We start from the raw sequence: 13,390 nt of genomic DNA, 5'->3' as shown, positions 1-13,390 counted from the left end.
GCTCTACCGACGATTCCCTAACGCTAACCGATCCAGAGAGAGGGTGCTGCCAGCGACGGGAAGCCACAACTGACTTTACCATCGCCTCTACATCGCCCCCGCCCTCTAGACTCCACCGCACCTACGCTGCCACGACATCGGCGTCCATGTCACTGAGGCGCCATGGACGCAACTGTGCTAGGGCGAGGTATAGAAACAAGTTACCCCATCTAAGTCAAAATTATCCCATGATATACGTTTTAGATGCACAATGCTCCATCAGAGCGGTTTGAAACCCGATGCAGACCAGCTTGGATGTGCCCTCCAAGTATGGGTTACCATGGGTTGGTTTACGGGTTGGTCCAGTCTCTGGACCATGTATAGGGTTAGAAGTAATTAATCAAGGCGGTGCGGTCAGATGTCACAGCCAATAAGCCATTCTAAACTAACAACAGTGGCATGTGGGATACTAACGTTGAAATAGATATGAAAAAGGTAGGATTGAACTTTTAGAATCACGAAAGACATCGTTGTCTCTTTGATATCAAATAGGGAATTGTGGCCACTTATAATAGTTAAAGTAACAACCGTGGCTCCATTCGCTGCAAATGATGTTTCTACAGTAACATGTGAGAGGAAGCCGTAAAAAATTTCTTTCGAACGGACCTATCTCCTGCAACTTAAAAAAACAAAATGTGGATATTTTTTTTGATGCAATATTTATTTTAGTTCCACCGTCTGCCCTGCGATCCCGCTCGCGTCGCTCCCTCGGTCTGCCTTTCCCCTGCGATCACCGTGAGTCCACGCCGCACAAAAGGAAACCGCTCCTGTGATTCCTCCGCCCTCCTCCCCATCATCGCCCACCCACAGTTGGACGTGCCGCCGCCGCACCCGCCTGCAGCTCACCGCGACACAGCCCGCGCCCGCCTAGAGCTAGCCATGACGCCGGTCGCGCCCACCCTCCTTGCGAGTCCAAAGCTCCCCACAATGGCACGGCCCCATGGCCGAATCCAGATTGGAGGTACTCCCCACTTTCCCCTCTTCTTCGCGTCACAAGCGACCCTAGACCCCTCGCCGGATTGGATCTCACGCTTCGTCGGTGCCGGTGCCAGAGCCGGAGATGATGTCGTCATCGTCGGATGCGGCCGTGGCACTGGAGCTACAGGAGTTCGAGTGGGAGGAGCTGCGGCATGAGGCGCGCAAGCTGGAGGGTGACCCCGACGTGAAGCTCTCCTCCTACGCGCGCCTCGCCCGCGACGAGCTGGACGCCCTAGGTGTCGGGTTCCGCCACCTGGTCACGCGCACCGGCGTCGTCGCCACGCTTGGCACCGGCCGCCCGCCCATTGTCGCGCTCCGGGCCGACATGGACGCGTTGCCCATCTAGGTACGTGCCTGTGTAGTGCGTGTGCCAGCATGTACGTGTTGTTCGTGCTACTCATCGTTGAACTAATCTTTTCGATTTCTCTCTTCGTTGGATTCAAATCTGTTTCCAAAATTTGAGGCGTGCTAACAAAAGATTATTACTACATAGTACCAGAAATTATTCCAAGTGTGGCAAATTATTAATTTCCTAACGATTCATCTGCGGAGGTGCTTGTTTAATTTTGCCGATTTGTTTTCTTGTCCGTGATAGCATTTTTACTTCAAACATGGTGGTCGTATCTTTTAATCTGTGTGCTTATAAGCCAAGAATGGAAAGCCACCGCCCATTGCAATAGTTGTTTGCATTGTTTCTTGTGTAGGATGAGCAGGGAGATTAGGTTTAGTGTATCAATCCCTAGGAACTGCCATGGAGTTGGGTTTTTGACAAATTTATTAATCTGCGAGATATGGAATTGCATGCCCTTTTAATTCTTCCCATTCTGTTCATTTCTAGGAGCCCAATTGAGCCTACAGTGCACTTGTATTGTCTTTTCGACACCTCTGTGACATGATCATGGCCTACTGCACCTGTATTAACTTTTCGGCACAAAAAAAAAAGAAAAACATGACGCATTATGGTGAACGTGAGATGTGATCTCTATTTGCTGTTTTGGAGGCCAAGATATACCATGCACTTGCATTTTCCATGTCTTATTCTGTGGTCAGTATCGTGGTTACTGTAATTTTGACTCGGGGTCTATTTCTCATCTTATTTCAGCGAGCAGTACTCTGGTGAGTTATCAAAGCCATCGGTATACTGTGCTCATGCTCTTCATGCAAAGGCCGAAAAGTGAGTTTTCTTCTCTTCTCCAAAATCACCGCCTATTTATCCGAGCTATGAGGATTGAACCAATGGAACATGAGTTGCAGGTTGTTTCACCTTACTACTTTGAGGTACATGCTGGGAGTACCAAAAAGCACCCACCCGACTACTTTTTGCTGGAAAATGGAAATAGTCTGCATGATGTATTGAGGGCATGGACAAATGCTACATTAGACATGTTGCGGTCTGCAATACGGAAGGCACAAAATGCTACATTAGACATGTTGCGGTCTGCAATACGGAAGGCAAAAGGCCCCGCACCTCAGAAGAGAACATTCAGATGCAAAGCCTGCAAAAGTTTGTTATTCCTCCCCTCATCCATACCTTGCTTAGCTTGCTTAATTGCTTTATCTTGCACACTCCGCAGTGGGAAATTTGCTTTGTTTTGTGATTCGTGTCTTGAGTCCATGGGGGCTAAGAATAATAACAGGTAACCTTTGTAACAGATATGTCCATTCCATTTTTATCAAATTGAAATATTTTTTGTTGTTTAATTTGTATTACCAGATATCGCCGTAGTGTTAGCATGGGCGATATACTATACATTTTCCAGTTTTCCTGACCATGTGGCCGCATAGTGTTCCGTTTTTTAAATTTATTGTTTGGTATGTTCTTGCAGAAACTGACTTTATTTGTACAGTTCCATAAATCCATTCACATGTCAGATGATAGTAGAACAATTTTGTAGCACCATTTTTCATGTCTATCATCACTGCACTTTTCAACTAAGCACCTAGACTTTGATGACAAGTATTTGTAGGATGAAATCCTTATATATATATATATATATATATATATTAATATATATATATATATATATATATAGAGAGAGAGAGAGAGAGAGAGAGAGCTTGAGACTTGTAGAGCTTGAATTGAATCCAGAGTTTAATTTGATGCAGTTGTCAGTGGAGGATTTTGAGAATACAATTCAAGTAAACTCTGCCGCTCCTGACTGATGCCATTGGCATTTCTCCCTTCTGCTTCCCAGTTGTGATGCCTTCTGATTTCTCTCTTTTTCTGTTGGAATGAAGAGGGATGTAATAAAGCAAACATATGAAAGGTTGGTCAAAGCTGCTCAAGATTATGGGATCATGAAAGAGAGCCCAGAGTTTGTTTTTTTGTGCTTTGAAAAAAAATGATGCTTTCATCTGGTTTTAGTCGAGAAGCTGATCCCTCTATCTCTCCATGCAGGTCTTTGGTCCGAACATTTGTGCTTTCCTTAATATACGCGTGCCTCTGCCGGCCCACCCTGTTCGACGGCAGCACGATGGTATTTTGTTTTTAGAAATTTCTAACAACCAGAATGCTTTAGATGATAATTTGGAAAAATAAGAAGTTGGATCAGTTAAACCTGTTTGTCTTTCGATGTTTGATGCCTTCAATAATGTTTGTTCTGGGAGTATCTTTTTGTCTGTGATGGTCTAACTAAAACCAGTTATTTGAGTAGGAATTTTGGATCGAGAAGAACAAGGGAGGTTTACATATTCTCTACCTGGGTTGACTGGATAATGCATTCCATATTTAGCTATCAGTTTTCCTTATAACATGTTTTGTACATAGGCCAAAGGCTCATCTTTAGCAGATAACACCGGTAACTGTATAATATAAAGACGTCAGTTTCATTTGGCACTAATGCTTCATATCAGTATATGAGGATGAAAGGAGATTTTGGACGGAAGTGTCTGTGGACTATTGTCCTTACAGTACTAGGGTAACAAGTTCAATTGTTTGTTGTTATATCTTGCATGAGTATTTTTTTTGGAATTATTGCTCAAGATATGGAAGTGTCAGTTTTCTGCTTGTTCTATACACCCTTGCAGTTATTAACTTGCACTGGTAGGATTGTGCCTCTTCCCCTGTAACTCAGAACAAGACGAGAAAGTGTTGACATCATTTCTTCTTCTTGCTCGACACATTCAGGTACTGGAGGTTGCGCAACAGGTCATTGGAGTTCAGGAACACCTTGTTTGGCTGTGGCTGAATTCATGTGAGAGATCTCCTTACACCTTCAATCTACTTCAGGGCAAGGAAGCCAGGGTTGTTTGCTATGGGCTTCACCAATCAACTCGGCACTCTTAGGCTCTCCCTGTTCATAACAATCTTTCTAGGACACTAGATGATTCCCCATGGTCTTGCAATCACACAATTAGCAATGTACTTAGTTCTAAGTCTCCCAGGTTAATTATGATTTAGCATTTTTGCAGCGCTTTGGTTGTTACGGCCTGTTGGTCTTTACATTCTAAGCCTCCTAGCAAGGAAATTAAAGCCAGAACAACATCTTGGGCGGGGAACACATGATCTGTTTTTTCCTTGGAAAGTGTTTTGAGATAATGTACGCTTTCATAATCAAAGATGGATGCATATCTGAGTTAAAAGATGTATGCATATCTGGCGGCTAAAAGTTGGACTTTTGGCTAAACCAACAAGGAATCTGTACTGGAATCCTCGTTAGTATCTGTTTACAGATGTTTGAATTGCTTTGATTCTATTTTGGTTTGGCTATGGGATTTATTTTATTAGAGCTTTATCTCTCGACCATAGATGAGATGAATACTTCTTTTTATCCCTTTCAAATGCACAGTTCCACTAAAAGAATGCATTGATACTCTATTTCTTCAGTAATAGTCGGCTAATGTTTGATTTTTAGTAAAAATTGACATAATCTGCTCATATTTGATTCCTTGCCGGTTGTTATTATTTTTAATTCTTTAATCACCCATGCCCCTTCATCTCTTGTGTCTTCGTTTGGTTGTTTTCATAATCATATCTGAAATGCCGTTGTGGCGTTAGCACGAGTACTATACGCTTTGTTACCGATGCATATATTTTCTTTTGAATGTTTGATTTGTACTATCGAAGGTCGCCATTACGTTAGCACGGGTATTTAATTTTACAGTATTATTATTTTATTATATGATTCATGTGTTTTTAGTACAAAGGTTTAGTTGTTTTGTAGCAATGCACAGACATACTACCTAGTGGAACACAAAAGTTAAGATAGATACCAAAAAAAAAAAGTACAATTAAACTTCTAGAATCACAAAAGAGAAAAGACACCGCGCGCTCTCTCTCTTGATATCAAAACAGGAAATTGCCTCGTAGGAGTAGTACTCAAGAGCAGTATTCTCTATTCTGCGCTACTGTAGAAATAACAGGACAAACGGCAGGTGACGACTCTTGTCATGGACGCCTTCATTTCTTATCGATTGTTCGTGGACATGTCGACCGTCGATATATCTGTGTTAGTGTGATCACTGTCACAGTGTCACTATTCTGGAGCCCCTGAACCCTCCCAAGCAAAGATGTTTGATAGGTTTGGCTCGTGCATCAATTCCGTTGTCTACTCATGGTGGCCTAGGTGCCGTCTTTACTGGCCCTGTTTTGATGTGAGTTTTGTGACGCGTGGTGCGGTAGCAGGAATTATATGGTCTATTTGGTTGGTGCTATATTTTATCCATCCAAACCTTCGGCAAACTATAGCTGCAACATAAAAATTGACGAATAAAATTGAAGCTACACTTGTGGTAAAGTTTGGCAAGAAAATAAGTTTACGACGCATGGAACATGGTGTTAAAAAAAGTGTGGCACATCTTATTGGTGACAGTAAACAAAACAACTAAAAAAACTAGGCATAACTAACGTGTGACATTGTGGTCACGAACCAAACAGATCCATAGATTTCTCTGTGATATTATATCGTTGTTTCTAGTTCAATCAACATCTTTGTGTGGAAGCGGTGGCAAAAAAAAAAACTTGTATGTATCGCGAACCCGTTTGACGGAATTGTCTTGATGAGCCAAAGTTATAATCTAATTTTAGAATTTGTTTGGAACGCAAGAATTTCACGTAATTGCATAAAAGTTTTATAGAAATCAACTCAGTTTTATAGAAAACTACAGGAACATAAAAAAATTTTCACGCTCAGTACACGACCCGTTCGTTTGTCTGAAAAAAGAAGCCAAAATACTGTAGCAGCTGGTTTTGTGAGAGAGAAATATTGTAGCAGCTAAAAGATGAGGGGAACAAGCCGAACCAGCCGGCTGGTCTGAAATTTCCAGACCAGCCGAACGCGCCCCTTGTTTCTGATCGCTTCACTGAAAAGCAATATTCGCTAATTTGACGTAAGAAAAAACAATGGACGACTCATAACAAGAAAAGGGTCAAGACACTGTAGCATATTTCGTTTGTATTTGATAAACTTTGTCCGATCATGAACTAACTAGGCTCAAAAGATTTGTCTCGTGATTTACAACCAAACTGTGCAATTAATTTTTTTTACCTACATTTAATGCTCTATGCATACGTCCAAAAATTGATGTGATAGAGAGATCTAAACAAGTCCCTAAACAGAAGCACTGTTGCTGAGGCGTCGTCGGGTCAGACCCGAATGGACGCCACGTGAAGCACTGTTGCTGAGGCGTCGTCGGGTCAGACCCGAATGGACGCCACGTTGACAACGCACACGGAAATCTGCAGTCAGCGAGTCCGCGGTGAAAAGCGGGCCGTCCTACAAACCTACGGCTCTTGCACAAATTCCCACTGGCAGATGGGCTAGAACCACGAATTCGCGCTCTGGCCGCCCACTGTCAGTGAGAGCGGCGCGGTCACAGAGAAACCGAGCCCCGTCCCCCCGTCCTCCCGGGGAAAGACCAGCGCGGCAGCGCAGATTCCATCGACGCCCCGCTGTCCCGGCCGCTTGTCTGTTGTTTATTCTTCCGTCAGCCCCACCGCACCCGGCGCCTCCACGGCTCCACCCAGCTGCTGCTTCCGGAGAGCTCGCGTCGCGCGTGCGTGCGTGGGTGCGCGCGGCGGCGAAGCAGCAGTACCGCACCGCCCTTCTTCCCCCACGCGTTGCGCGCGCGTCTCGATGGCCGACGGCGAGCCTTCCCTCACCCGCTGGAGCTTCGAGGTGACTGGCTGGCTGACCTCTGCCTCTGCGTGCGCTCTCCCTTTACTCCTCCCCCCTCGCGTCAGTACCGCTCCTTCCCCCAGCATGTGCCTGAGATCTCGTGGCGCGATCGGTTGGCCTCCCCCCCGCAGGATTTCGTGGTGTACTACGAGACGCGCCTCGGCATCCGGCGCGAGGCCACCGGCGATGATGGCGACGACCGCGACGAGGGTCCAACGCCGCGCGGCGGATCCGACCATGCGGCCAGCCACCGCCCCGCCGCTGCCCGCGCCAACGGCGGCGCGGACCTCGCCGTCTTCGAGCAGTTCGAGCGGATGGTGCGTTGGGTCATCTGTGCCTGGTGTCTTCGGATACCGTCGCTGAGCTGTTGTTGCATTGGTTGGTGATGGTTTTAGTTTTCCGTCTTGGAGAATCATGTAATTATTTGCTTTCCCTGGTTTTGGTTCGCAGGAGAGGAAGGTGGAGATACGCAATGGGGCTATAGAGGATGGTCCACCGTAAGACCTGCTGCTCTGCTTACTTGGGTGTACATCAGAAAGAGTTTGACTACACAATTTTTTTTTATGTGAACCACTGAAATGACGCTCTAAAGTTAGCTAATTCCATCTGTTACTCTGTTCATCAATTAGTAACTACTAGTTAGTGTGGCCAAATTTACTTGAAACTGCACTGTAGTGTTTGTTTGAAAGCCTTCATTCTACCTCCATTGACTGAATTCCAGAAATAGCAGGTTTCTATTAAGAGTTTAAGATAGAGATGCTCCTAGACTTTTATGCTCTGCAAGTTGACCAGCATGCTCCATGTGGCTTACATGATGAAACCTGATGCAATCTTGTGCCTGATTTTGGACTTCAAATATTCGTGCTCAAGCACGTTCTCGAAAAAATCTGGATCCAATCGTTAATTTTTAAGCATTGCTGTATTATTTTCTTTGGGAAACATAACCTTCCAAGACCATGTATTTCACTTGCCATGCAAATGTATTTTCCCTTTTATGGACCTGTGGTAACAGGTTATGGTGGTTGCAGGCAGAAACCTCTACTTCCTTCATTTGAATCTGCAGAAACGCGCAACTTAGCTGAGACATTGTTGAGGTAAATCTTTCAAAAATCTGTGCATGACATCACTCATGCGGCACTAATTTATTTTGGACTGTTGTTACTATAGCTTCCTTGTCCAATGGCTACAGGGATATAATTCGTGGGAGTCCAGATGTTAAATGGGAAAGCATAAAAGGTCTGGAGAATGCAAAGCGTCTTCTCAAAGAAGCAGTTGTCATGCCCATTAAATATCCCAAGTAGGCTTACTTCTCAGTGAAATATATTGTATGTTATATGTGTACAACCTAGAAAATCTTTAATAAAATTAAAGATTTATACATCTTGCAGTACCAATTAGATGTTTTTTCATTTGAACATTGTTTTAATAACTTTAGCAGCAAAGTTAAAGAAAACACATGTTTATAGATACTTTCTTAACATATTCTTTACATGTTATTTGTATCTGTATACGTTTATGATATGGATGACGTACAAGGTTTGTTTAATCAATTTGTGATGCATGGCTTTTCACATTGGCTTCCATTTCTATTGATTTAAAAGGCGAACTCTATCAACCATTGTTTTGCAGTTAGGTAATTAGTTAGTTATTTACCTACTTCAACATTTTTATTACTGGAAGCTACATTCATATTTTATAGAGTACCTGTTTTAACCATCCAACAGTAATATTCACTCTGACTGATTTTGAAAGGAGTCTTTATTGCAAAGAAGGTCTAAAGGACAGATGTAAAATTTGTATTAGTCAAGGTCTTGAGGATTTCTTTTGTACACTCAACTTTTTTCAATCATGCGTTGTCCAGTTGGATACTTTCATCTCTGCTGACTAATTACTTGCTTCTTGTGTTTCAATCCCAGATACTTCACTGGTCTATTATCACCTTGGAAAGGCATATTACTATTTGGTCCACCTGGAACAGGAAAGGTTTGCACTTCCAAAAATCATTTGGATTTTTTGTCTCGTTTTTGAACCATATATGATATTCCTGTTGTTTTTAGTTCTTTATGTATATTTATATTTTGCTAGGGCAGCTATATTTTGCTAAGTGATACTTTTGCAGGTCCATGTTGCTCTCAAGCTAATTCCCCCTATTTAAAACAAATAATACTATTGACTTTTCATCATGGAACTTTAGTAGTTGTGCAAATAATCCAAATATCTGGCATGGTATAATTGAATTACCAAGTTACAGCATTTCGTTGGAGTGTACTTGTTACTCTTTCTTTAATGAAATGATTTGCAGCTGTCCTCTATTCGAGAAAAGAACAGTTCTTTGGAATGTTCTACTCTCTACTGCGGTTTGGCTAAGCATATAACTATCAAAGATAATAGAGAATTGGCTGCTCTATTTTGGTGTCTAAGGATCAAGCTCCGTAATACGTGGAATTGTTACCTGAAAAAGTTGCAGTTGATCTGTTTCTTTTCTCAGTATTTCTTTTGTCTTTAGTTATACTGAATCATTAAAAAAAGGATAATGTCACTTGTTAACGTCAATAGTCAATACTGGTTTGTTTTGCTTGTTTCCTCATATCCTGCATATTTCTGCCAGTATGTATGGCTGTTAGTTGTTTTGCTATATCCAGGCTCTGCCAATTGCCGATCATCTTCGAGTGCAACTGTTATAACCTCAGCATATTTCATTTCAGACAATGCTAGCCAAAGCTGTGGCTACCGAGTGCAAAACGACCTTTTTCCATATTTCTGCCTCATCAATTGTGAGCAAGTGGCGTGGTATGTCACTGTCTTCTATGTGTTTCTTGACATGTTTTTGCTGGTTCATGAGCATGCATCAATTTATATGATCCATATTGGCAGTATGAGCTAATGCATTTCTTTTATTGCTCCATTTATTGCTGCAAATTTGCTATAAGATGTAATATTTTTGCCTGCTCTATAGAGATTTCCTTGATAGAAGTATTTAGGTCTGCTCAAAGCTACATAACTGTGGAAATTTGATCCTTCCACGAAATTTAACACTTGTTCTGTGCATAACTACGGAGCTTAAAGATGAACATAAATTGTAACTGGACTCAGTTCGCCTCAACATTACTTCAATATGCAACCAAGGGGGACCAGAAGATGGATGACTCTTGCTATGTTTCCCTTTCTATCTTGTTTGTATATTCCCCTGCCGCATACATGCAATGCAGCAAGGCTTAGGGCCTTCTATGCTGCCCACTTGAGAGCTGTTCTTTGTTATCATAGTGTAACTTCTCAAAGCTGCTGACCTGTAGCTCTTTGCCTTCAAATAATCATGTTATGTTCCCTGGCATGTATTTACATCATCTTCTGCTACCTATTGTTATCTCTTTTGTGGACATTGTTGCACAAACTTCATAGTTGCATCACAATCTACCATTCTAGTATCCCCTGAACCTCTGGTGTTAACACTACCTGCCATATAGCTGATGGCCAACTGCTTACTAATTGATTGCATGAAGTGCAGCACACACACTCCTTAATCTTCATGATATGATTACTTTATGCTTTCTATGTGGGGTGTGTTTGCTTCTACTTAAAGTGGCTGTACTAGTTTTGGAAACAGTATTCATCATTTTACAAGCTGCAGCCGCAGCCGCAGCTGCAGCACAACTAACTTGTACAACAAAATATATAATTGAACTTTTGCATCTAGAGCAAACTTGTAGCCTCGAATACACGTAGCCTTATTGCACACAGTGTTCATTCCTGACCTCACTCCCAGAAAGGTTTTGCTTATTCTAATAGTCCGAGTGATGCAGGTGACTCGGAGAAACTAGTGAAAGTGTTATTCGAGCTTGCAAGGCATCATGCACCATCTACCATTTTCCTTGACGAGATTGATGCTATCATTAGTCAACGTGGTGAAGCTCGTAGTGAACATGAAGCTAGCCGGCGATTGAAAACTGAGCTATTAATACAGGTAGCTTTCTTGGGTTGTACAAAGCCTAAAGTATAATCTGTTATCTTCCATTGAGAACTTTGAGCTTCTCAACCACAAATTGGTTGCAATCATAACTTTTTGGAAACTACAAAATCTGGGAAATAAGGACATTATACCTAACTACACGGGGATCAGCAAGCATCTCAAGCTTTCCAAACTTGACATGCAGAATATCATTGGCTTTCTTAACTTCTTTGAACTGATCACAAACTAGTCTTCAGTTTTGGGAACAGGCTATTGTCTCTACGGTATTGGTTATTTCATAACATTTTGATTTTGTTGGTGCAGATGGATGGGTTGACTAAGACAGATGAGCTTGTTTTTGTTCTAGCAGCAACAAATTTACCATGGGAGTTGGATGCAGCAATGCTGCGTCGGCTGGAGAAGCGTGTATCCTTTTCTAAATAATCTTGTGTTTCAAATAGTTGATTTACAAATTTCATACATATTACCACATTTTTCTATAATTTTCTGAATGTGTGATTTCTATTTGATTTCTTATTTGGTAGTGAACTGCAAGAGTCAGGTGCGGTAGCAAGCCTCATTTTCTTTTCTGTTTTAGAAATCTTGCCTTGTCTGACAAGCCTTCATGGCAGACCATCGTGAACTTTCAGTATACAAACCACTGGCATAATTGTACAGGGCCCTCTTTATCATTTTGTAATCTAAAATCAGCGGTCTGATCTTTACTCCTTTCCAATTATTCAGTTATCTTTACAACTTCCGGCACAAGTGATTCTTTTGGCACCATTCTAAATAATGTTTGGTCAATATCTAGAAAATTTATAGCACTCAGCAGCCTCCAGAATGCTTATGTCAAAGTTCAAGTTGCATGAGAATGCATTAGTGTCGTGGTTGGGCACCCAGTTGGGGTGCCAGCCAACCAGGGCTAGAACCCAAGGTGTCACAAAAAAGGGCCCTTCGCTGTGTAACTGCTTCCAGAGATATATGTGATTGTGTCCTGGGCAGCCAGCCTTCGGGGCCTTTTTGTCGACCCTGTGGTTGAGGTTTCTCCTTAATGCAGTGCCTCAGGGAGGTTTTTCCCCCAAGGGATTGATTTTTTTAAAAAAAAAAAGCTTGTCACAATTTTTTAGAAAAGAGAACATCTCTGTTTTTTTAATCGAAAGCTCAAGTCTCATGACAAATCTGAACGAACTTTTTTTCCCATAACTTGTCAATCAGATTCTTGTTCCATTGCCAGAGCCAGATGCTAGACACGCTATCTTTGAAGAGCTCCTGCCATCTACACCTGGCACAATGGAGATTCCCTATGATGTTCTTGTGGAAAAAACTGAAGGATATTCTGGCTCTGATATTCGCCTTGTATGCAAGGAAGCAGCAATGCAGCCCCTAAGAAGGTTAATGTCAGTTCTTGAACGCAGGCAAGAAGAGGTCCCTGAGGATGGTATGTGACTTGTTCGTAACTAGTAATCTCTTCTTTTCAGCAATTCTGTTCTTGTGAACAGGAACAAATGACTACTTGCTACTTTATTGCTCTTTGTTGTCAACTTCTCTTCAATTTCTTGGAAAATCTTACTTGTATGTATGGGTTGCAGTGCTTGCAGAATAGAAAATAAGTAGTGCCACAGATAAAAAAAACCAAATTTGTACTATGATAGTACCTTTCAATGCATGTTAATTAAAAAGTGTTACTCTTTCTATTTGGAGTCGGTTAGTCTTTAGAGCTTTTTCTGTGGGACATGTTGCAGAGTTGCCTGAAGTTGGTCCAGTAACTACAGAAGATATTGAACTTGCTTTGAGGAATACAAGACCGTCTGCTCATCTTCATGTACATAGATATGAAAAGTTCAACCAAGATTATGGCAGTCATGTCCATGGCTAAAGGTGAACTGTATGACCAAGAGTATCCGTGTCTTTGTTTTCTGAGGTGTTCTTTGAACTACTCCCTAAGCATCTGTAACATTCCTTTCAGGGCAGAAGCCTGTTGTAAGGTTTAATTTGTATGCTCATGCGTGGGCCAATAGATCAATACTGAATTCATCATGTTTATCCTTGTATGTTGTACATTATCATTCATTTGATGAGTAATAAGCTCTTTTGGTAGCTCAGTCTCACCTGGATAAGGAGAAACTAGTATTTTCCCAGCATTTGGCTCGATTTATCTATTCCTCTGGTGTCATCTTATGTTTTGTCAGACAGTTTTTGAGTTTCTTCCAGCGAGCAGCATGAACCTCTGTGTACTTAGAAGAGTCAATCCAATTTGTTTTCGTGACACTGATGTATTTTTAGTAGCACTACCAGAAACCCAGAATAG

General features: G+C 42.1%; 1 protein-coding gene and 1 pseudogene across 1 annotated transcript; both read left to right on the top strand.

Moving 5' to 3' along the window:
• The first annotated feature begins 278 nt into the window (after nt 1-278).
• On the top strand, nt 279-4,427 carry LOC136460846 (IAA-amino acid hydrolase ILR1-like 8). Its single transcript, XM_066460394.1, has 7 exons — nt 279-335; nt 709-1,000; nt 1,092-1,363; nt 2,120-2,191; nt 2,272-2,654; nt 3,124-3,332; nt 3,416-4,427. Exons 1-3 carry the CDS (start codon nt 279-281, stop codon nt 1,361-1,363), a joined length of 621 nt encoding a protein of 206 aa, XP_066316491.1. The 3' UTR covers nt 2,120-2,191; nt 2,272-2,654; nt 3,124-3,332; nt 3,416-4,427.
• Nucleotides 4,428-6,662: 2,235 nt separating this feature from the next.
• Nucleotides 6,663-13,119, top strand: LOC136456358 (uncharacterized; annotated as a pseudogene).
• The last annotated feature ends 271 nt before the right edge of the window (nt 13,120-13,390 follow it).

Source organism: Miscanthus floridulus, chromosome 6, assembly GCF_019320115.1.
Source record: "Miscanthus floridulus cultivar M001 chromosome 6, ASM1932011v1, whole genome shotgun sequence".
Classification (NCBI taxonomy): domain Eukaryota; kingdom Viridiplantae; phylum Streptophyta; class Magnoliopsida; order Poales; family Poaceae; genus Miscanthus; species Miscanthus floridulus.
The sequence above is the reverse complement of the archived record's forward strand: the minus strand, read 5'-3'. Positions and strand labels throughout refer to the sequence as shown.

What these genes read in the sequence shown, in the direction of transcription:
- LOC136460846 (XM_066460394.1), top strand. Translation starts at nt 279, where the DNA reads ATGCAGACCAGCTTGGATGTGCCCTCCAAGTATGGGTTACCATGGGTT. An exon ending in TACCATGGGTTGGTTTACGG is followed by an intron (nt 336 to 708) that starts GTTGGTCCAGTC and finishes TATTTATTTTAG; the next exon opens with TTCCACCGTCTGCCCTGCGA. An exon ending in TGGCCGAATCCAGATTGGAG is followed by an intron (nt 1,001 to 1,091) that starts GTACTCCCCACT and finishes TGCCGGTGCCAG; the next exon opens with AGCCGGAGATGATGTCGTCA.